General features: G+C 36.9%; 1 protein-coding gene across 1 annotated transcript in view; it reads right to left on the reverse strand.

Moving 5' to 3' along the window:
- Positions 1–5424: 5424 nt before the first annotated feature.
- ZNF721 (zinc finger protein 721) overlaps positions 5425–25003 on the reverse strand; it is a 207671-nt gene continuing 188092 nt past the window's right edge. Inside the window, 2 exon segments of the mRNA XM_025384587.1 lie at positions 5425–6011; positions 6261–7352. Coding sequence (XP_025240372.1) covers positions 5425–6011; positions 6261–7352 — 1679 coding nt within the window.

Genomic DNA, 25003 nt, shown 5'->3' on the forward strand with positions numbered 1-25003 from the left:
AAAGGGCAAAAGGAAACTTCCTCAGAGATATGCTGGCATAGTAAGTACAGATTTGAGTGCTATATGATTTTCCTAAGGTAGTGGTAATAAGCAATTCTGCCATTAAGACTCATTGATCACTGGAACTCACACATGTACATCAACTGACAGTAAGGAAGCATCTCATAGGCCTAGACAGAAACTTGGTGAGGATAAAAGAAGAGATTTACCAGGAAGCAGGAAACTCCACAAAGACAGAGGCAGACACTTAAGACAGAGGTGGGAATTTTTTGAAAGTCTATAATAAAAACTGCAACATGTAAATCTCAAGGCTGTTTCCAGCTGGGCCAATCCACTCCTCCTTCGGTGTGTTATTTTCCTTTAATGAACTCCCTGCTTGCTTCATTGTCTCTGGGCTGAATTGTTTCTCTCAAGAAAACAAGAAACAAGGACCTTATGTATGCTGAATTACATTAATGTAATTAATGAATGTTTGAATTCAATAGCTGCCATAATGTCCAAATTTTTTTTCAGAGAAGGTGACCAAGAACTTGGATAAAGTTAGATGACTGAAAATAAAAACTGTACCACATGAACTGCATCCTCTAAAACAAATCTCAAATACCTCAAGATTGCAATATGAATCTCAACAAAAAAAGATCATTGCAGATTTTGAATCTACACAGATCATTCTAATATTTTTCCAACACTTAACATTTACCCTCAAAAATAGAAGATTCAGCATGAAAAATAAGTTTTGCTAAGTCATAGAAAACTGTAAAATTCTTCATCTACCATTAAGTCTTACAAATTTTATTTTGAAGATATGTTTTCAGAGATTTCAAAATTCTGATGTGTTTCTTCATATGGTGCTTACAATATGCAACCCACTTATATTTATGCTTTAATATATATTAAGGTATGTTACATTTAACACACTTTGTATTCCAATCTCATACAATTTTTCTTCAACAGAAAAACAATGCTCACTTAATCATCTTACATATGAACAGTGAATTACTCTTACTTCAATTAAGTGATCTGAATGTTGCACTGATAAGCTATAATCTCAAACACCCCAGTTAAAAACAATTTCTTACATTAAAAATTCCGAACATCTCATCAGAGCCTAGAAAATCCAAGTGAAATTACATGGCATGAAGAGAACACTGGGAAACTGTAGCCATAACACAAAGACGACGAGTGAAGCATACATAGCTGGGGATAAACACATGAAGACATCAGAAAACTAAAAATAATTAGAAAATAAAAACAGGCCAGGCACAGTGGCTGATGCCTGTAATCCCAGTACTTTTGGAGGCCGAGGTGGGTAGATCACGAGGTCAAGAGATTGAGACCATCCTGGCCAACATGGTGAAACCCTGCCTCTGCTAAAACCACAAAAATTAGCTGGGCATGGTAGTGTGCACTTGTAGTCCCAGCTACTTGGGAGGCTGAGGCAGGAGAATCGCTTGAACCCGGGAGGTGGAGATTGCAGTGAGCCAAGATCGTCCCATTGCACTTCAGCCTGGCGACCAAGTGAGACTCCGACTCAAAAAAATATATCTATCTATCTATCTATCTATCTATATATGGAAAATGAAATGTTCCAATAAAATATAACTATACACATTGTGAAATTACATCTAAAAAGTATTTTCTGTGCACTAATTTTTTTTAAAAAATTCTTATAATTTCTGACCAGCTCACATACTTTATGAAGTTTTAAAAAAAAAGAATCAGAAACAAGAAAAGTATACCTCTAGCATGAGCACCACATAAAAACAGGCACTTTTCATGGGGAGATTCTCAACAATGATCCATTAGAATTTACAGTAATTACGTAAAAATAAAATATAGATTTTAATTCAGCATGTTTTAGGTTTCTAGATTTCTAGTAAATTATCCACAGTATTAATAGAAACTTCTTTGTTCCAATATTGCTATTTTCTTTGGAAAATAGGTACAAACTCTCATGCAAACACAATTGCTTGCTTCATAATTTTCTTACACCCAAGGTTTATCTTTAGAGCACAACATTTATATATTTAACTCCATGTAAATTAAAACTAGAAGTCTGTATGTTTGCAGAACATGATGCATGTTCAAAGATAAATAGGAAACATTTTTGAAAACCATTCAGGACTCAGGAATGTATGAATAATTATATTCTGATATAACTATTACAATCATAAAATGACCTGTAGTAGAAAAAATTGTACATTTGAAAATAATTGAAGTGTATAATTAGATTGTAGGTAATATAAAAGATAAATGCTGGAGAAACCCCATGTCTACTAAAAATACAAAATTAGCCAGGCATGGTGGCACATGCCTGTGATCCCAGCTACTCGGGAGGCTGATTTAGGAGAATTGCTTGAACCTGGGAGGCGGAGATTGCAGTGAGCCAAGATTGCGCCATTGCACTCCGGCCTGGGCAACAAGAGCGAAACTTTGTCTCAAAAAAAAAAAAAAAGCTTAAGACGATGAATAACTCGTTTACTCTAATATCATTATTACATATTGTATGCCTGTATCAAAATAACCCATATACACCATAAATATATACTTACACTATGCAGCCACAAAAAATTTTTAAAAATTTAAATAAGAATAAAAATGCAACACGGGAATAATATTCATTTTACTTGCTGTTTAAAGCCATTGGAAAAAGAGACAGAAATGTCATTCAGCTATGTTATCAGATAGTACATTGTTAGCATCTCTTACCTACACCTTTCAGTAAGGTGGATAGGTGAAAGTTGCTGGCATAATACATCATTCAAGGCACAATAACTTCTACACATTAACAATTTTATTTAAAAAACTAAGGCCGGGTGCGATGGCTCATGATTGCAATCCCAGCACGTTGGGAAACTGAGGTGGGTGGATCACAAGGTCAAGACCTCAAGACCAGCCTGGTGAATATGCTGAAACCCGATCTCTACTAAAAATACAAAAATTAGCGGGGCGTGGTGGTGTACACCTGTAATCCCAGCTACTCAGAAGGCTGAGGCAGGAGAATCACTTGAACCTGGGAGGTGGAGGTTCCAGTGAGCCAAGATCATGCCACTGCACTCCAACCTGGGCAATAAGTGAGACTCTGTCTCGAAAAAAAAATTAAGTTCACACATGATCTTAAAAGAGAATTTTAAAATTTACAGCATTTTATTAATTTATTACATAAATATACAATTGGTAAAACAATTTACTACTAAAATTCAGATTGTTTCTCACTATAATGCAAAATGTTACTCTGAACACCTACCTCATGCATATCACTCTAAGTCAACCACAAAAAGCCTCACTGCTTAGATTTTCCTCAGGCATCTTTCATTTCTGTTCTTTCTCTTTCATTTTCATGTAAAAGTTCATGAATACTGCCCACCTAATGAAATTTCTAATATCTGATGCAGCAATAATTCATCACACGCTTTCACATAAATGAGAACGTTGAAATACTATAATTTTGGATTTGAATTGTTTTTCAAAACAAATAATTTATTTGTTTTTATTTCAAAAAATCTATATTTTTTTCAAGTAAAAAAATACTTTGAATGAAATGTCTTCAAAAATCTACTTCTTTTCAACTTACATATGCAGATTTTTTTTTTTTTTTAGGTAGAGTCTTCCTCTGTTGCCCAGGCTGGAGTGCAGTGGTGTAATCTCAGCTCACTGCAAGCTCTGCCTCCTGGGTTCAAGTCATTCTCCTGCCTCAGCCTCCTAAGTAGCTGGGACTACAGGTGCCCGCCACCACGCCCAGCTAATTTTTGTATTTTTAGTAGAGATGGGGTTTCACTGTGTTAGCCAGGATGGTCTCGGTCTCCTGACTCGTGATCCGCCTGCCTTGGCCTCCCAAAGTGCTGGGATTACAGGCGACAGCCACCGCGCTCGGCCCATGAAGAAAGTTTCTAACAGGTTCAACTTTGGATTTTTTCACACTTAATATTCTGATTCCTTGTAAAGTGTTAGTTCCTTAGTTCTTTCTCCAGTAAATCCTCTGATGTTTAAATAGTCTTAATTTTAGCCTAAATATTTCTCCACATTTATTGCATCTACAAATTATCTTCTAATATAAACTCTCTAGTGTTTCTTAAGCTGCAGTTTTTGAGCAGATGTTTTTCTACATTTATAGGATTTCGCTCCAATATAAATTCTCTGATGTTGAACAAAGTTTGAGCAACTGCTTCTGTGTCTTCCGCTAGTAAAAAAAAAAAAAATGTACACAGTAAGATCCAAGATACAAGTACAGGCACTACAACCCTCTTTATATTTGTATTGTCTGTCTTAAGAACACTCTTCTTCGCTTTAATGGCCTATATTTTCTAAAAGGCCTTTCAACAGAAATTATATTTATAATGCTTTTGTTAACTATAAATTCTGATGTCTGGTAAGATGTGAGTAGACATTAATGGCTTTTGTATTTTTATATTTGTACAATTACTCTCACGTGTAAATGCTATCACATGCAAAAAGATATGAACATTGGTAAAAAGTTCTGCCACATTTTTTGTATTTCTAGTTTTCTTTAGTAGTAATTACACACAGTAAGATGTGATGAGAATTTGAAGTCTGCTGGGCACAGTGGCTCATGCCTGTAATCCCAGCACTTGGTGAGGCCGAGACAGGTGGATCACAAGGTCAGGAGATCGAGACCATCCTGGCTAACATGGTGGATCCTTGTCTCTACTAAAAATACAAAAAATTAGCCTAGTGTAGTGGCGGGCACTTGCAGTCCCAGCTACTCAGGAGGCTGAGGCAGGAGAATGGCATGAACCCAGGAGGTGGAGCTTGCAGTGAGCTGAGATCATGACACTGCACTCCAGCCTGGGGGAAAGAGCGAGACTCCATCTCAACAAAACAAAAAAAAAAAAAAAAAAAAGCCAGGCACGGTGGCTCACGCCTGTAATCCCAGCACTTTGGGAGGCTGGGCAGGTGGATCACGAGGTCAGGAGATCGAGGCCATGCTAGCTACACAGTGAAACCCCATCTCTACTACAAATACAAAAAATCTGCCAGGCATGGTGGCGGGTGCCTGTAGTCCCACCTACTCGGGAGGCTGAGGCAGGAGAATAGCGTGAACCCGGGAGGCGGAGCTTGCAGTGAGCCGAGATCGCGCCAGGGCACTCCAGCCTGGGCAACAGAGTGAGACTCCATCTCAAAAAAAAAAAAGAATTTGAAGTCTTTGCCACATTTTAAATTTTCATATGGCTTCTCACCAATGTCATTTATCTTATGTTTAGAACAGAGAGGTATGGTTAAAAGCTTTCCCACATTTTTCATATTTGTAGAGTTTCTCTCCGTTATGAATTATCTTATGATTAGAAAGGATTGAGGAGCATTTAAAGACTGCCACATTTTTCATATTGGTAAGACATTCCTCCGGTACGAGTTCTCTTATGTTTAAGAATGCTGGAGTACAGCATAAAGGCTTTTCCACATCCTTTACATTTGTATGATTTTATCTCTAGTATGAATTCTCCTGTGTACATAAAGGTTTCCGGACTGTCTAAAGGCTTTGCCACATTCTTCACATGTGTAGGGTTTCTCTCCAGTATGAATCGTCCTATGTTTAATTAGGGTTGTGAAGCTATTAAAGGTTTTATGACATTCTAGATATTTATATGGTTTCTCGCCAGTATGAAATCTCTTATGTTTAGCAGAGTTTGATGATGACGTAATGACTTTGCCACATTCCTTACATTTGTAGGGGTTCTCTCCATTATGAATTTTCTCATGGTTATTCATGGGTAAGGGCTGTTTATAGGCTTTCCCACATTCTTTGCATTTGTAGGGTTTGTCTCCCATATGAATTTTCTTATGTTCATTCAGGGTTGTGGACCATCCAAAAGCTTTGCCACATTCTTCACATTTGTAGGGTTGCTCTCCAGCATGAATTTTCTTATGTTGATTCAGGTATGAGGACTGTTTGAAGGTTTTCCCACATTCTTTACATTTGTAGGGTTTTTCTCCAGTATGAATTCTCTTATTTTCATTCAGGATTGTGGACCATCCAAAAGCTTTGCCACATTCTTCACATTTGTAGAGTTTATTTCCAGTATAAATGTTCTTATGTTCATTCAGGTTTGTGGATCATTCAAAGGCTTTGCCACATTCTTCATATTTCTAGAGTTTCTCTCCAGTAAAAATTTTATTATGTTGATTAAGATATAAGGGCCGCTTAAAGGCTTTACCACATCCTTTACATTTGGGGGTTTTATCTCCAGTATGAACTATCTTACGTTTATTCAGGACTCTAGAACGTCTAAAGGCTTTGCCACACTCTTCGCATTTATAAAGTTTCTGTCCAGTATGAATTTTCTTATGTTTACTCAGGTATGTGGACCATCCAAAGGCTTTGCCACACTCTTCACATTTGTAAGGTTTATCGCCAGTATGAATTGTCTTATGTTTATTCAGGGCTCTGGAACATATAAAGGCTTTGCCACACTCTTCACATTTATAAGGTTTCTCTCCAGTATGAATTTTCTTATGTTTACTCAGGTATGCGGACCATCCAAAGGCTTTGCCACACTCTTCACATTTGTAAGGTTTCTCTCCAGTATGAATTATTTTATGTTTATTCAGGTCTGTGGACCATATAAAGGCTTTGCCACACTCTTCACATTTGTGGGGCTTCTCTCCAGTATGAATTCTCTTATGTTCATTCAGGGTAGTGAACCGACTAAAGGCTTTTCCACATTCTTCACATGGGTAGGGTTTCTCTCCAGTATGAATTCTGTTATGCTTATTAAGGGTTGCAGATTGTCTAAAGGCTTTGCCACATTGTTCACATTTGTAGGGCTTCTCTCCAGTATGAATTCTCTTATGTTCATTCAGAACTGAGGACCTACTAAAGGCTTTGCCACATTCTTCACATGTGTAGGGTTTCTCTCCAGTATGAATTCTCTTATGTTTAGTAAGGGTTGTGGACCTATTAAAGGCTTTGCCACATTCCTGACATTTGTAGAGTTTCTCTCTGGTATGAATTTTCTTATGTTTGGCAACATTTGAGGATGAGGTAATGATTTTGCCACATTCTTCACATGTGAAGGGTTTCTCTTCAGCATGAATTCTCTTATGCTTAGTAAGGGTTGAGGACCTATTAAAGGCTTTGCCACATTCTTCATATTTGAAAGATTTCTCTTCAGTGTGAACTTTACGTTTAGCAAAGTTTGAGAATGTGGTAAAGATGTTGCCACACTGTTCACATATGAAGGGTTTCTCTCCAGTATGAATTACCTTATATTCATTAAAGACTAAATACCATTTAAAGTCTTTGCCACATTCTTCACATGTGTAGGGTTTCTCTCCAGCATGAATTCCTTTATGCTGAGTTAGGTCTGAGAACTTCTGAGATGACTTGCCACATTCTTTAAAGTGTTTCTCTCCAGTATGTCTTGTCTTATGTTGGTTTGAATTTGAAAATTTACTAAACACTATGACATGTGCATTACACTGAAATATTTTGCTCTGGGTAGTTGACAAGCATTGACTAAATTCATTATAACCTGCTTTCTGTACCTTCTTTTTACAGCCTTTTCTTAATTGTAAATTCTCATGTCCACATTTCTCATATCTTCTCAATATAAGTTTGTGGAATGAATCTTCTATCTCCTGCACTGGCAAAAAGTCTTGGGTGAAATGAGAACACATAGCTGAAAGAAATAAAAACAAACTATCCTGCTTACTAGATTCATATGAATATACTTTAAAAATCTAATATGTAAACTTATACAAAGTACATTAGTAAGATGGCATAACAAAATACCACAGGCCATATTTCTTCACAGACATACACATGTAACAAACATATACTGATCAAAATGCCTTTTAGTGAAATCTACAAATGAGTTACATGCAATGCCTCAGGTAAGCACAATGGGAAGAGCCACATAGAACAGGAAGGAAGGTTTGTTACATTTAGCAACCACAGTTCTTCCTCCTCCCCAATATAGCACTGTGCCATTAGAAGTAAACTGTCAACTCCTGTCTTCTTACTTAGAAGAAAAATACACGTATCCTTACTTCTGGCTTTTGGGGATCTTTCAAAAACTGGTTTCTGCCTCCAATAACAAAAGAGTGCTGAAAGAAATGGTGATATACTTTGGAAGGAAAGCTTGGGTCTGCTAAGACCAAATGTACATGTTTCAAGAGCAGACTGAAGTGCTAAATACAGACAACAGAGCAAGTGATTAAAGACTCTTCAGAGGAAACATGAACAAACCCTTTTAACTAAAAAACAAACACAAAATTCTAGACAAGACACATCCTTCCAACATGTATAAGAGGTTCCCATAATCTGTATCAAAGACAACTGGCTTCAGACTATGTCAGGACAAAGCAACATTATAAAGGTTGTGATAGCTTTTTGTTAATGTCCAAATAACAAGCAAATATTATAATGTATACAAAATATTAGAACATGGTCTAATTAAACAATTTAAAATTTTTCAGAAAACAACATAAAAACAAAGATGTACAAATTTTTAAAATGTAACCTGAATAATGCTGAATAAACTAAATGGAAACATACAACAAAATGTAATCAGAAAAATGAGAACATCAATGTAAATGTTAAAAACACAAAAAACAAATCATGAAGGTGAAAAATGCAAAATAAAGACTTAGAAATTTTCAAGTTAAAAAAAGCATGTAGAAAAGGAAGAAGCTCAACAAACTTCAACTAGGTTACACACAGATTTACAGCAAAGCACATACATAAGCAAAGTTTCAAAAATCAAACTCAAAACGGGCATCTTAGGAGCTGCAAAATAAAAGTGATGTGTTATTTATAACTGTGGTCTTCATATAACCAGCAAAACTGTCCTAAAAATGAAGAATAAAGACCTTTCAAGATAACCAAATGCTGAAAAAGTAAACATGTCTTACCAAAACAATGCTCAAGGAAGTATCTTCCCGTGAAAATAACATAATGCAAGAAAACCAAACATAATCATATGAAAATACATAACTTTCTGAAAAAGATACGCACATACACAAAGTTCTGTACCACTATCATATTACAGAAAACATTGTAATCTCTAAAATTGTAAAGCCGAAAGCATAAAAATGATCAAACTGTTCATCATAATCTGTTAATAATATATAACAACAATATGATTACTGACATCAATAATGAAGTTCAGGGCAGATATAATGAAGAAGAATTTTCAAATTCAACTTAAGTTTTTACCAGTTTAAAATATATTATTTTAACTTAAAGAAATTTTATGTAATTCTCAAGATACCAGAAAAAAAGTATCTGTATAGATACACCAAAAAATAAGAAGTAAAGGTGTATCAATACAAAAATAAAAAAGACACTAAGGAAGACAGAAAAAGAAATTAATGGACAAAAATAAAATAATCCAGTAAAACAATAAGACAAGTAAGTCTATTTCAGCAAATTATTCAAATATTTATGAAAAAAAGTTTCCATTCAAAATACATACACCAAATAAGGGGATTGATTGCCAAAATTAAAACACAAGATCCAACTTGCTTTTCTACAGGAGTCACTTGAGATGTAATGATTTTAAAAAGACTGAAAAAGGCAAAACGAAAAGATATTTCATGCAAACAACCAAATAAGAGGTCCAAATTATGTAATACAAAGTACATCTTAAGTCAAAACTGTCCTATTTCATAAAATATACTTTAAAAAGTCCTAAGAAAGAAGGACATTAAACAATAATAAAATAATAAAAAGGCTCATTTACTGGGAACTAACGACAAATATGTGTACACATGTTAATATGTGTGTGTGTCTCTCCCACATTGAGTTCCAAATATACAAAGTCAATACTGACAGAATTAAAGCAAGACAAAGAGAGCAATATAATTATAGTAGGATATTTAAATATCCCAGTTTCTGTAAGGAATAATGGAATGAGATAAAATATTCATAAGGAAACAGGAGACTTGAAAGCAGTATCAAACAATTATGCCTAACAGAACTGTAGAGAACACAGCTCAGCAACAACTAAATACACACCCTTCTGAATAGCTCATAGAATATTCTCCTTGATAGACTGCATGTCAGGGCACAAAAAAAGTCTTACAGTTTTTAAAATTGAAATTTTACAGATTACTTTTAATAACCAAACTGGAATGAGAGTAGAAATAAAGAAAAGTAAACAATTTACATATTTATAGAATTTAAACAACACACACTTAAGCATGCTCTTGTTCAAAGTTTGAAATAATGAGGTCGCCAGGCACGGTGGCTCAAGCCTATAATCCCAGCACTTTGGGAGGTCAAGACGGGCGGATCACGAGGTCAGGAGATCGAGACCATCCTGGCTAAGGCGGTGAAACCCCATCTCTACTGAAAAAATACAAAAAACTAGCTGGGCGAGGTGGCGGGCACCTGTAGTCCCAGCTACTAGGGAGGCTGAGGCAGGAGAATGGCGTAAACCCAGGAGGTGGAGCTTGCAGTGAGCTGAGATCCGGCCACTGCACTCCAGCCTGGGCGACAGAGCGAGACTCCGTCTCAAAAAAAAAAAAAAAAAGAAAGAAAGAAATAATGAGGTCTAGACTGCTCAATATAATCTACAGATTAAATGCAATCCCTGGCAAATTTGTAATTAAATTCTTATAGTAATAGAAACAGCAACCCCCATATTATATGGAATTAAGAAACAGTGAAGTACCCAACAATCTTCAAAAACAGAAGCAATCTCAGAGGCTTCACAGCTCCTGAGTTCAAAACACATGCAAATCTAAAGAATTAAAACAATTTAGGATGGGTATAAAGCTGAACAGCTAGATCAACTAAATAAAATCTGGCAAAAAATATGAACTCTCACACATGGTCACATGAAGAGTAATTTAGACACTCATAATTATTGCAGTATTGTTCCTGAAAGCAAATAAAAGCAATGCAGATTTCTCACTAAATTGATAAATATAATTTCAATTATTAAAATAATATTACTCAGTTTGTAAAAAGCAAAAAATATTCAAACAAGTACAATAAAGATAAATCTTGATGACATTATACAACAAAAAGTCACGAAGAGACAAATTGAATCAACTTACATAAGATATCTAAAGCAGTTGGACTTTAAAAATAAAAAATAGAATTGTTTGTATAAAGGGCGAGAAAATAGAAAAGGTACATAGTTAAGATATATTGAGTGTTAGCTTTGCAAGATAAACATTCTAAAAATATAGTGCATAAAACTGTTAATAAAATGTGACTAAGATGAATATTTAAAAATATATAAAATTTTAAATGTTATACATTTTTGAAAACAAAAACATCTAAAAGAGATAGAGGTATGAGTTTTGGAAATTATCTTCAAATCACAAAAATGTTTCTCACACACACACAAATATAGATTTACAAATAAATAGAGGGTAAAATTAGGAGAATTTCAATGACTACTCACATAAGCAGGGTAAAACCACCATTGTTACACACAAACAAAATAAGTATACAACTTAAAAACAATATAGACATACACCTGGTACCACATCACTGTATCCAAAATATTCCAAAAATATTCAAGGCAGGACTTCAAATACATATTTACACATGCATGGTAATTATTATTTATAGAAGACAATTCCTGGAAGCAACACAAATGTCCCTTTAGAGATCAATATCAGTTTTAAATGTGACATATACATACAATATTTATTTTAAAACAGATATTCTGACACATCTTTGTGGAGGAAAAGTTAAATATTAAATTTGAACTCAACTGAACATGACATAAACAATGGTCACCAAATCCCAGAATGGGTTATGTGAGCCCCTTGAGATGTTCATCTAGCACTGTTTCAAAGAAATTTCTACTTCAATCTATTCCTTTGTGTTAGTTATTGAAAAACAACAGACATCGCAAAAACAAATTGACCTTTTTGTGTTCCTTGAGTCCAGTCATAAAGGGCCCTGACTGGGCCTCGTGCCAAACAACTCATTACAAAAAGAGCTAGGGTCCCAGACCACACTGAAGCAAATGAGACCTCTCTCCATCTGTGCACGGATGGGTGGCGAACTCTGGAGCCCAAGCTGTTGCTTCCTGGTCTGGTGGTGAATCTTCCATAGTCTGAGTATGGTGCCTGACTCTGGAGCCCAGGCTATTGCTTCCTGGTCTAGTGGTGAATCCTCCATAGTCTGGTGAATGTAAATATATGTATCTCCTTTTTCTTCTCCCCTTCCCATTGCAATTTGTTTATTATATCATTTGCTTATATATCTTCATTGCCATTTACATGGGATAAAGGCTGTTTACCCTTAAAGGTACTGTGTGTGTGTCTTTTCTTCTCCCCTCACGCATTTCCCACACAGGACAATCTTACAAAAACAAAGCCTAAGAACATTATCTGAAGTAAAATGAGATAGTGAAAAAAACCAGACATGGGGGCCTGGCACAGAGGCTCACGCCTGTAATCCCAGCATTTTGGGAGGCCGAGGAGGGCGGATCACGAGGTCAGAAGATCGAGACCATCCTGGCTAACATGGTGAAACCCTGTCTCTACTAAAGATACAAAAAAAAAAAAAAAAAAAATTAGCAGGGGATGGTGGCAGGTGCCGGTAGTCCCAGCTACTAGGGAGGCTGAGGCAGGAGAATGGCATGAACCCAGGAGGTGGAGCTTTCAGTGAGCCGAGATCACCCCACTGCACTCAAGCCTGGGCAACAGAGCGAGATTCCATCTCAAAAAACAAAAAACAACATTATATAATTACACCAATAAGAATATAAAAATCAGTCAAAATTATAGAAATAGTAAAATGGTGTTCATCAGGAGCTGAAGAGAAAAAAATGGCAGTTTATTGTCTATAGGGTATTAAACTTTACTTTGATAAAATTAATCTAGAGATCCATTTCGAAATAATGTAAATGTACTTAACTCCACTAGACTGTACACTTGAAAACCTTTAAGCAATGTTATGTTTTTAATCACAACTAAATATTTATATCTACCTAAAAAGGTTATATTTTTGAAAAATCACCTTCAAATAAAAAGTGTTTCTCTCACAGAATAACATATAATCAAACAATAAATAGGTGGTAATTTTTTTACTGTTTCCTTGACTACTCACCTATAAAAGAAAACAGTGATGACCACCAAAAAAAAAAATTTATAAACCAGGTAGAAGCATTATTTACACAGGCAAACACCACATAGATAACTTTTATAGGCTATAGAAATGTCTGAATTATACATATATTTTAAATTGCTCCAAGTGAAACCCAATGATTTTTATTTGAATTAACCACCACATGGTCATAAAAGGTACGGAGTTGAAAATTACTATAGAAATATGAAGATTAAAAACAAAAAAAGGAAATAATTGAGGAGAACCTACATGAAAAAAGACTCCCCAGTAAAATAGTTTGAAGAATAAAAAATTCTGACCTATAAAATACAGAATATAATATAGCATAAAAACAATCCTTTAAACAACTACAGTTTTCAACTGTGACTATGTACTTATGAAGATCCAGCATTTTGAATCTTTGACATGCAATGTACAGCAGTTTAAAAAAAAAAATGGATGGTCGCAGTGGCTCACACCTGTAATCCCAGCACTTTGGAAGGCTGAGGCAGGTGGATCATGAGGTCAGGAGTTCAAGACCAGCCTGACCATCTCTACTAAAAATACAAAACAAAAAAATTAGTCGGTGTGGTAGCACATGCCTGTAATCCCACCTACTCGGGAGGCTGAGGCAGGAGAATTGTTTGAACCCAGGAGGCAGAGGTTGCAGTGAGCTAAGATGGCGCCATTGTACTCCAGCCTGGGCAACAATAGTAAAAAATTTTGCCAAAAGAAAAAAGAAAAAAAGCAGCAGCAGTTATGTCCTGAAAAAGGAAATTTATAGGAGCTTTGGAATCCATGTCAAGGGCTGTATTGAAAAGGCATGCCCTTGCTTGAGTGGCATGCTTGCCCATCACGGTCCCAGCTACAGAAAAAATATGTCCAATTTTCATTGTAGACTTAGCTGTAGACCATTTGGTTTTGTTCCTGCCCCTAGCACCATCTGTGAAGACACCTAAACCAAGACACCTATGCCTCAGGTGAAAGGCCTTTAGAAGCTGGTTTTATCTGTGATCTGTGAATTAGCCCCAAATCCACCCTTTGCACATGTCAGTCATGGTGTGGAAGAAATCCTGCCCAGACACCCACAGAGAGAAACATCCATCTGTGCCCCTGGATGTAGGCTTGCCAGTATTTATTTGACAGTGGGTCTTCACGTGGCACTATAACCTGGCTCCAAGTCCACGCAACCAAGTCCAGAAGTTTTTCCTAACCTGGGACCTGCCAAAAAGCACACGTATATGTGCTCCTTTAGGCATGCTGGCTGACTTCATTCCCACTGTGAATCGTGAAGCAGTCCTATAACCAAGCTCTGGTGTCTGTCATCTAGAGTCTGGAAGACGTCCTACCCACCTAGAAATCCAGAGGGAGAAATGCCATGAACCCAGAAACAGACCTGAAGACTTTGGTCTCAGTTATGTATCCTGAAGCAGCCCTATGAATCAGTTTCCCACCCTCTCAGATGTGGTCAAGGGTCAGTAATGCTCATCTAGGAACCTGTCCATCGACTCAGAGCATTTCCAAACACCTCGCAAGGGCGACACAGCAGGAGCCACACCTGCTCACATTGATTGTATCAGCACCTTAATCTGCAGATATAACTGGAGGGTTTTTTCCCTTAGTGCCAGTCATATTGATCAACATCTTGAAGAAAGTTCAGTCTACTCAAAAAACAGAATCCAGAACTGTCTGATGCCCTGATGACAGGTGTGCAAGCAGGAATTTCACTGCAAACCCAGTAGTAGTTATGTGACTGGATTCCAAAGCACTTTATTGCAATCTCAGTGGAAATCTCATCAGCCCAGAAATCCAATAAGAGAAGATATTTACCTCCTCAAACTAGTCTATAATGACTGAAACAGGTATTTACTCCTTCAGATGCAAGAACATCAAAACAAGGCTTCACAAATTATGAAGGATCAGGCAAACATAACAGCATGAAAGGAAACTAAAAATGCTCCAGGAACCACTAACAATAAAACACAGAACTAAATAATGGCCAGCAGAGAATTTAAAATAATTTTCTTTAAAAATCTCGATAAGATGCAAAAGTACACAGATTACTAAATTTTTTGCAACAATGCATGGAGAAAACCAATTATAATAAAGAAAACCATTAAAAAATAACCAAGAAGATATGCTGGAGCTGCACTACACAATAGTGGAACTAAAATATGTAACAGAAAGCTTTAACAGGAGACTCGGTTATAGGGGGGAAAAAATCAGCAAACTTAAAAGTCATTTGAAAGTTCCTGTGGCCGGGCGCGGTGGCTCAAGCCTGTAATCCCAGCACCTTGGGAGGCCGAGACGGGCGGATCACGAGGTCAGGAGATCAAGACCGTCCTGGCTAACACGGTGAAACCCCGTCTCTACTAAAAAATACAAAAAACTAGCCGGGCGAGGTGGCGGGCGCCTGTAGTCCCAGCTACTCGGGAGGCTGAGGCAGGAGAATGGCGTAAACCCGGGAGACGGAGCTTGTAGTGAGCCGAGATCCGGCCACTGCACTCCAGCCTGGGCGACAGAGCGAGACTCCGTCTCAAAAAAAAAAAAAAGAAAGTTCCTAATTAGAATTAAAAAACACACACACACAAAGTGAATAAAGCATAGAGCTTCAATAATATGTTAATGATATATAATATAAAAAGATGTAAAGGGTGACATAAACAGTGTGTTAAAGGTAGTAAACTGTTTACTATTTTTATACCTAGAAGTTAACTTTTGCTTGAGGCCAGGAGTTCAAAACCAGCCTGGTCAATATAGCAGGACCCTGTCTCTAAAATAAATACCTGAATAAAATAAAATAAAGATTTCAGAAAGCTATTTATTCTTTTTGAAAAAATAAGTAGTTGGGCCTGATAATGCATGCCTGTAAACCTAGCACTTTGGGAGGCCAAGGCAGGTAGATTTGTTGAGCCCAGAAATTCAAGACCAACCTGAGCAACATGGCAAAACCCTGTCTCTACAAAAAATACCAAAAAAATTAGCTGGACATGGTGGCATGTGCTTGTAATCCCAGCTACTCGGGAGGCTGAGATGGGAAAATTGTTTGATATTGGGGAGTTCGAGGCTGCACTGAGCTGTGACTCCACCGCTGCACAACATCCTGAGAAGCAAAGTAAGATCCTATGTGGGTAAAGAAGAAGTTAGATTGTTGCCTTAAGCTAGACTTTTTAAACTATGAGATATTTTATGTCTCTTGGAAATTATGAAAAAAAAAAAAGTTGAAGATACACACACAAAAGAAACCAAAGCATATAACAAGAAAAACGAAACAAACTCAATACCATACAAGGAAGGTTAGCATGAAAGAACTGAAAAACAGAAACTACTAAATGGTCAGAAAACAATGAACAAAATGATAGTAATAAGTTCTTATCAATCAGTAATTCCTTTAAATATAAAAAAATTTAGTTATCCAATAAAATCACACTGCTATGGTTTGAGTTTCCCCTCCAAAATTCATGTTAAAATGTAACTGCCATTGTGAGAAAATTAATAAGTGAGGCCTTTAAGAAGTTATAAGGTCATGAGAGGATCAGTATCATTATTCCACGAGTGGGTTAGTCATCATGAGTGGGTCTATCATAAAAGTGAGTTCTGGTGTACACCTTCCATCAGACTCAACACTTTGGTCATGTTGTGATGTGGAAATATGATTGTCATCAGATGGGAATGATATGCTCTTGGACTTCTCAGCATCCGAGATTGTGAGCTAAGTAAACTTCTATTCTTTATAAATTACCGATTGTAGGATATTCTGTTATTAATGCAAAAAATAAACTAAAACACTTATGAAATGTCTGAGTAGATTTAAAAAATCAACAACATGCTGCGCACAAGCGACTTATTTTAGATGTAAGGAAATACATAGGTTAGTTGTTCAAGGATGAAAAAAAATTCCATGCCAGTAATAACTAAAACAGTGTAGGAGAGGCTATATTTACATCAGACAAAATAGACTTCTAAAAACAACTGCCACAAAAAAAACTTCATGATATAGTCATAAGAGGCTAATCTGTCAGAAGAATGTAACAATTAAAAATATATATGTACCCAATATTGAAGCACATAAATATATAAACATATATTAAAAGAACTGGAGAAACAGAAAAACATAGTATGAGGGGACTATATTGCCCTACTTAATACATCATTCACACAGAAAGTTAGTAAGAAAACAATTACTTGCATAGCACTATAAAACAACTGCACCAAAAGGACATATATAGAACATTTCATCCAAAAGAATAATTTATATTCTTCTCAAACACAAATGGAACATTCTCTAGGATACATCATAAATCTGGCCCACAACAAAGACATACAAGTCTTTTTATTTTTTCAGAGACTGAAATCATATCAAGTTATTTGTGTTTTTTTAGTTTTTTTGAGACAGAGTCTTGCTCTGTTGCCCAGGCTGGAGTGCAGTGGCAAGATCTCGACTCACTGGAAGCTCCACCTCCCAGGTTCACGCCATTCTCCTGCCTTAGCCTCCTGAGTACCTGGGACTACAGGCACCCGCCACCACACCTGGCTAATTTTTTGGTATTTTTAGTAGAGACAGGGTTTCACCTTGTTAGCCAGGCTGGTCTTGATCTCCTAACCTCGTGATCCACCCACCTCAGCCTCCCAAAGTGCTGGGATTACAGGTGTGAGCCACCAAGCCCAGCTTGAAAGCATATCAAGTTTTTAAAACTACAGTTTTATAAATGAGAAACCAATAGCAGAGTGAACATTGAAAATCTTACAAATATGTATATATTAGACAACATGTTTCTGAACAACCGATGGGTCAAAGAAGAAAAAGAAAAGAAAAATCAAAAAGTATCTTGAAACAAATGAAAATAGAAACAGGACATATCAAAAGAATGTAAAAACAGCAATTCTAAGAAAGAATTTTATAGTAATATATTTTTATATGAAACAAGATCTCAAACACTGTAACTTTAATTCTTAAATAACTTGAAAAAGAATAATCTCAATGTCAGGATAATAAAGAAAATAATAAAAAATAGAATAGAAACAAATTAGAGACATAGAAGACAACAAAGGCTGGGCACAGTGGCTCATGCCTGTAATCCCAGCTCTTTGGGAGGCTGAGGTGGGCGGATCACAAGATCAGGCAATCGAGACCTGCCTGGCCAACAGGGTGAAACCTTGTCTCTACTAAAAATACAAAAATTCACCGGGCGTTGTGGTGGGCACCTGTAATCCCAGCTACTCAGGAGGCTGAGGCAGAAGAATCGCTTGAACCCAGGAGGCAGAGGTTGTGGTGAGCCAAGATCGTACCACTGCACTCCAGCCTGGGTCACAGAGTGAGACTCTGTCTCAAAAAAAAAAAAAAAAAAAAAGAAGAAGAAGAAGAAACAAACAAAAAACATCAAAAAAGATAAAAGGCAGAGAAATAATTTACATATAAAAGTTTTATAAGTCAAATATTTTAAGAAAAGGAAGGAGTAAATACGTTTCCTTTTTTCCAGCTGGAGGATTAAGTCTGTTTTTCTGTTTTACATTTATATTTGCAATAACCACATCCAACAATTTTGCCTTGAACTCACGGACATCTGATTTCCAACAGGGCCTGGATTTAGGCACCTGTAGAGTGACCTGGGGCATACTGTGTTCACAGGAAAGAGTGTTTGTGAGGGAAAAAATGCAGAATAAGAAAAGATGTTATCAAGAACCCATGAGTGAGGGTCAGTGCACAGTTGGAGAAAGGACTGGTTACTGCTATAGATACTGGATCCGGCAGGGCAGCTCTGACTTATAAATGTGTGCGTGCAGGGAGATCAGATGGTCAGGTGATCCAGAAGCCTAGGCTACTGGAGGAAACAGGTTACTGGTGCAGATTCAAGATCTGAGAGGCAGAAAGAACCCGAGTCTTCTGGGCACTTACTTATGTTTCCTATTATTGGAAAACTCTAGAAGCAGAGGTGCTCTCAGCACAATTTTTGAGAATGAAGCTTTGTCATGAGAGAAGTGTGGCCACATCATTGCCTAGTGTGCATGTGTGTAAATGTGCAGAAATCACTTTATAGCAAAAGGGGTGAGAACTCCTTCCCTTTGAGTCCTCAGTCCCCTCTCACCCCTGGAGGATACCTAGAATTACAAGACGATTCACAGTGTGACAGCTTCTGTGCAAAATTTTAAACTCTCCATTCTCCAACAGACCCACAGTCTCCCTCCAACTAAGGCTGCTGTGATATCGTTATGTATTTTTGAGACAATGTCTCACTTTGTCACCCAGGATAGAGTACAGTGGCACAATCTCAGCTCATGCCAGACTTGACCTGCCAGGGTTCAGGTGATCCTCCTGCCTCAGCCTCCAAGTAGCTGGAACTACAGGTTCATGCCACCATGCCCGGCTAATGTTTTTCTATTTTTTGGTAGAGATGGGATTTCACCATATTGCTTAGGCATGGTGCAACCAGGAGGAACTCCCAATTCTATGCTTCTTCCTCTGTGTGAAGATGAGTTTTGTCTCCCCTGACAAAGACTGCTGAAGGTGGTATACTTTAAATTACAAAGAAGCAATCCTAAAATTGTATCAGAATTAAAGAGACCAGAAGTGCTCAACAATTGTCAAAAAGAGACACATCAGAAGCATCATACATCATGACTTTAAAAACTTATTATGAAGCTATAGTTATTGAAATAGTTTATAACTAGATTCAAAAAAGACAATGCCAGTGAACAGAATAGAGCATGTAAATAATCCCTTGCGTGTATTATCAAAGGAAGAGTAACTTACACATCCATATTCGTTGTAGTATTATCTACAAAAAAAAAAAAAAAAAAACTTTTCTTAATAAATGACAATTTTGAATATACAAATAATTATTATTCAGCTTCTTAAAAGCAGAAGTTTTTCTATATCCACAATAAGGATACATTTTTAAGACTTTATTTATGTGGAGGAAGCCAGGAACAAGAAGACAAGTACTATGTAATTCCACTTATGTAAGATATCTAAAGTAGTTAAACGCTTAGAAACAGACTAAACTGTGACAGGGGTTAAGTGGAGAAGAAAATGAGTAGTTGTTTAATGGACAACCTGCTAGAATGCAAAACAACTTTTTTTTTTAACTTTATTTTAGGATGGGGGTACATGTGCAGGTTTGTTATACAGGTAAACTTGGGTCATGAAGGTTTGTTGTACAGATTATTTGTCATCAAGGTATTAAGCCTGGTATGCATTAAAGATTGAATTATACAATACATCCTTTCAGACCACATGGAATAAAACTAGAAATCGGCAGGGCTCGGTGGCTCACGCCTGTAATCCCAGCACTTTGGGAGGCCAAGGCGGGTGAATCACCAGGTCAGGAGATCAAGACCATCCCGGCTAACACGGTGAAACCCTGCTTCTACTAAAAATACAAAAAATTAGCCAGGTGTGGCGGCAGATGCCTGTAGTCCCAGCTACTCCCAGCCAAGATGCTGCCACTGCACTCCAGCCTGGGCGACAGAACAAGACTCTGTCTCAAAACAAAACAAAGCAAAACAAAAACTAGAAATCAAAAGCAGAAGCAAAATTGCCAAATCCAAAAATATATGAAACATTTTTTTTTTTTTTGAGATGGACTTTTGCTCGTTGCCCAGGCTGGAATGCAATGGAGTGATCTTGGCTCACTGCAACCTCCACCCCGCAGGTTGAGGTGATTCTCCTGCCTCAGCCTCCTGAGTGGCTGGGATTAGAGGCGTGTGCCAACACGTCCAGCTAATTTTTGTATTTGTAGTAGAGACGGGGTTTCGCCATGTTGTCCGGGGTAGTCTCGAACTCCTGACCTCTGGTGATCCACCCGCCTCAGCCTCCCAAAGTGCTAGGATTACAGGTGTGAGCCACCATGCCTGGCCAACACACTCTTGAACATACTCTTCTTTATGTCAGGAGACTTAATATTGTTAAATGACAACACTACCCAGTGATATTCAAATTCAATGTAATCCTGATGAAAACACAAATACTTTTTGAAAACTATATATATATATTTTTTAAGACAGAGTCTCCCTCTGTCACCCCAGGCTGGAGTGCAGTGGTGAAATCTTGGCTCACTGCAAGCTCCGCCTCCCGGGTTCACGCCATTCTCCTGCCTCAGCCTCCTGAGTAGCTGGGACTACAGACATCTGCCACCACACACGGCTAATTTTTTTGTATTTTCAGTAGAGACAGGGTTTCACCGTGTTAGCCAGGATGGTCTCGATCTGACCTCATGATCTGCCCACCTCGGCCTTCCAAAGTGCTGGAATTACAGACATGAGTCAAAAACAAACCATCATGTATATGCTCAAATGATCCTCAACAAGGTTGCTATAACCATACAATAAGAAAAAGACAGTCTCTTCAATAAATGGTGTTGGAATACTCTGTATCCACATGAAAAAAATTGAGGTTAGATCCTTCCCCTGAACCATGTACAAAAACTCTTTAGTGAGTTAAATATTGAAATGCAAGAATTATAACTCTACAATTTTTAGAAGAAAATACAGGAATAACTTACCTATAACATCAAACACATGAGCAACAAATTTAAAACCACAGAAAAATGAGACTATATTAAATTTATCTCCACACATTAACATAAACACTTGTAAGAGTCCCATGTAAGAAGCACAAAAGCAAAAAATTAAAAATTATGTATTTGACAAAAGTTAACATTTCAGAATAAACAATTCCAAAAAATCAGCAAAGAATAAGTAACATGATTAACAAATAGACAACAGATTAAAATGTTCCTCCAAAGATTAAATACATATAACAATTATTGAGAAAATTTCTAATTTTTAGAATAATGTAAGGCAAAAACACAATAGGCTATTATTGTTCATTAATTAGGATGGCCAATATCAAGCAAAAAAAAATGTTGTAATTAATGTAGGGAAACTGAAACACTTGTGCACTGCTGGTGGGGAAAAAGTGATGCAACCACCTGAAAAAAATGTATGGAGGTTCCTCCAAAAACTAAAAATGAAGTTATTATATGAGCCAGTAATTCTACTCCTGAGCACCTATTCAAAATATCCAAAGTATATCTGAAAGAAATATTTGTACATCCATATTATTGCAACAATATTCACTGTATTAGTTTATCCTCGTATTGCTATAAATACCTGACACTGGAAAACTTGTTTTTAAAAAGAAGTTTAATTGGCTCATGGATCTGCAGGCTGTACAGGAGGCATAGCAGCTTCTGTTTCTCAGGAGGCCCCAAAAAGCTTCCAATCATGGTAGGAAGCAAAACAAGAGTGAGTCATCTCACACAGTAGGAGCAGAAGCAAGAGAGAGTGTGGAAGAAGGTGCTTTTAGAAAATGAGATCTCTTTAGTTATTAAAAGAAAACTGCAGAATTCTTCATTGGTTTTCCTTTACCTCATGATTTCTGTGAAGTGAGACTTGTGTAGTGGGAAGAAGGAATTAGACACTCTACCTGCCACCCTGCATGTGTGTGCACTTGCACACATGCTGTCTACATGTAATCTACTCCCTTTACTTTCCTTTGAAACTGGTAAGGTTAAAATAGGGCAGAAATCCTACATGTTGCAATGATAGCTTTTTGGAAAATTTAAGAAATCAAACTTTGCAGGCTCTCCATCTTGATTTATGCTTGAGTTGTTATGTGCCATATTTGCTTTGATTACCAGAATTTACTAAAATGCTGAAGAAATAATTCATTTTCATCTGCTTTCTAGATTCTGTGCATCTCAGTTCATAAAGCAAAGCTTGTTGATAGCATAGTTTTCTAAATGCTGCAAAGCCATTACCACTACAAAGAAGTTTGAATGAGGGATTTTTTTCTTTGTTAAAATAGTTCATGTTTCTGTAGAAATTTCACTTTTAGATTGAACTGCAATGGATAAGCTATCAAAAATAAAAAGAAAATGATATCTCAGGAGTAATCATTCACTATGGCAAAGACAGTACCAAAGTGGATGGTGCTAAACGATTCATGAGAAGCCAACCCTATAATCCAATCACCTCCCATCAGGCCCCACCTATATTAGGGCTTACAACTTGATGTGAGATTTGAATGGGGATACAGATCCAAACCACATTATTTACAAAAGCCAAAACATGAAAAAACTCAAACATCCTTCAACAGCTGAATAATTTAAAAAGATGTGGTTTACACATACAATAAAAAATTATTTACACACAAATGAAAATATCTTGTCAGATACTACAATATGGATAAATCTTAAAGCCATTATTTTAAGTGAAATAAAACACTAACGAAGTGACAGTTTATGAGGTTCCACTTATATAAGATATTTTATGTAGTAAACTCCTAGAAAACGTAAGTAGCAAATTGCTTGCCTGTAGTTAGGGTTGTGAAACCCCAGTGGAGTCAAAGATCAAGGGGGTTTATTAGGAAAAAGCAGGCCCTCACCAGGTGGCCAACTCAAGAGCCCATAGACATGGCTACAGACAAGGAAATGATGCACGGAGCTTGGTCTTACTGAAGATTCCAAAGCAGTTCTGTAACCTCTCTCAAATTCAGTCTCAGCTATAGTCCAGAAGTGGTCCTTCCCATCAAGAGACCTGCAGGAAGACACAGCCAGCCACGGCCCTGGAGGCAGGCCTGCAGATCCTGGTCTCAGCTGTGGTCCCTGAAGCAGCCCTGTGACTCAGTTGTAGCCATATGTAGTCACAGTCTGTGGCCATTCGTACACACTCAGAGGCCCACAGAGAGACCTGTAAAAACTGTTCCCAGGTAGTCAGCAAAAGCCAAACCCATTCATACACCTGGTATTTGGGCCATAATATGCAGACAAACTTCAAAACCCTAGCCTTCTGCCTGCCATATAGATTAATGTCCTCAAGGAAATCTAATCTTTCCAGGGCCCAGAAAGAATCCATAACTGTCCAAATCTCTGGCAACACAACCATCAAAAGCAGAACGCACAACAGACCCAGCATCACCCTTGTGACCCAGCTACAACCCTTCTCTGCAAACCCAGAGATAATCTCATCATCCTGGGGACCCAACAAAAGGAGATGTTTACCTGCCAAAAAAAATAGATCATAGAAACTGTAAATCATTATTAAATCCTTAAAATATACAGACACAGGGTTGCTTCAGGGACCACAGCTGAGGCCCAGATCTACAAGCATGCTTCCAGGACCACAGCTTCTATCTTAACATATTACCAAAAGTTTGTATCAGAACAATTAGGCAAGGAAAAGGGGAACAAGGCTCTCCTGCTTTCAAAAGAAGTAAAAATGTTACTGTTTGTAGATAATATAATCATGCATATACATGAAATCCTAGACTAGAATAACAAAAACTGAATAAAGGCATTCATGAAGGTACAAGGATACATAATCAACATACAAATATTTGTGGAGTTTTTTGGTTTGTGTTTATGAGGCAGGGTCTTACTACAAGGCCCAGGCTCATCTCAAACTCCAGTGCTCAAGTGATCCACATGCCTTGGCCTCTGTAAGTGCTGGAATTACAAAAATGAACAATATACCTGGCCCAACATACAAATATTTGTTTCATGTCCATAAAGGAACAAAATTTCCAAAAAAAAGAAAAAATTCAATTTGCAATACTATAAAAAGAAATTAATTCAAAATAAATTTAACCAATGAAAAAATTTATACACTAAATACAAGATATAAAATCTAGTTTATAACAATAAATTTAGACACTAAATACAATAATGACAAAACTGAAGCAGACACAAATAAATAAAAACATATTCCATTAGGATAACAGATACTGTCAAAGTATATTATCGAAAGTGATTTGTAGATTCAAATGGATCCCTACCAAATTTTAGTGGCCTTTTTCACAGTAATAGTAAACACAATTGTAAAATTTAAGTGTAACCTTAAACAACTGTAAATAACCTGAGCCATCTTGAGAAAGAACAAAGCTAGGGTCATCATACCTTCTAATTTTAAACTTTATTTAAAGCTTATAGTAAGCAAAAGAGTATGGTATGTGCATAAATACAGATATAA

Source organism: Theropithecus gelada, chromosome 5 (assembly GCF_003255815.1).
Source record: "Theropithecus gelada isolate Dixy chromosome 5, Tgel_1.0, whole genome shotgun sequence".
NCBI classification, from domain to species: Eukaryota; Metazoa; Chordata; class Mammalia; order Primates; family Cercopithecidae; genus Theropithecus; species Theropithecus gelada.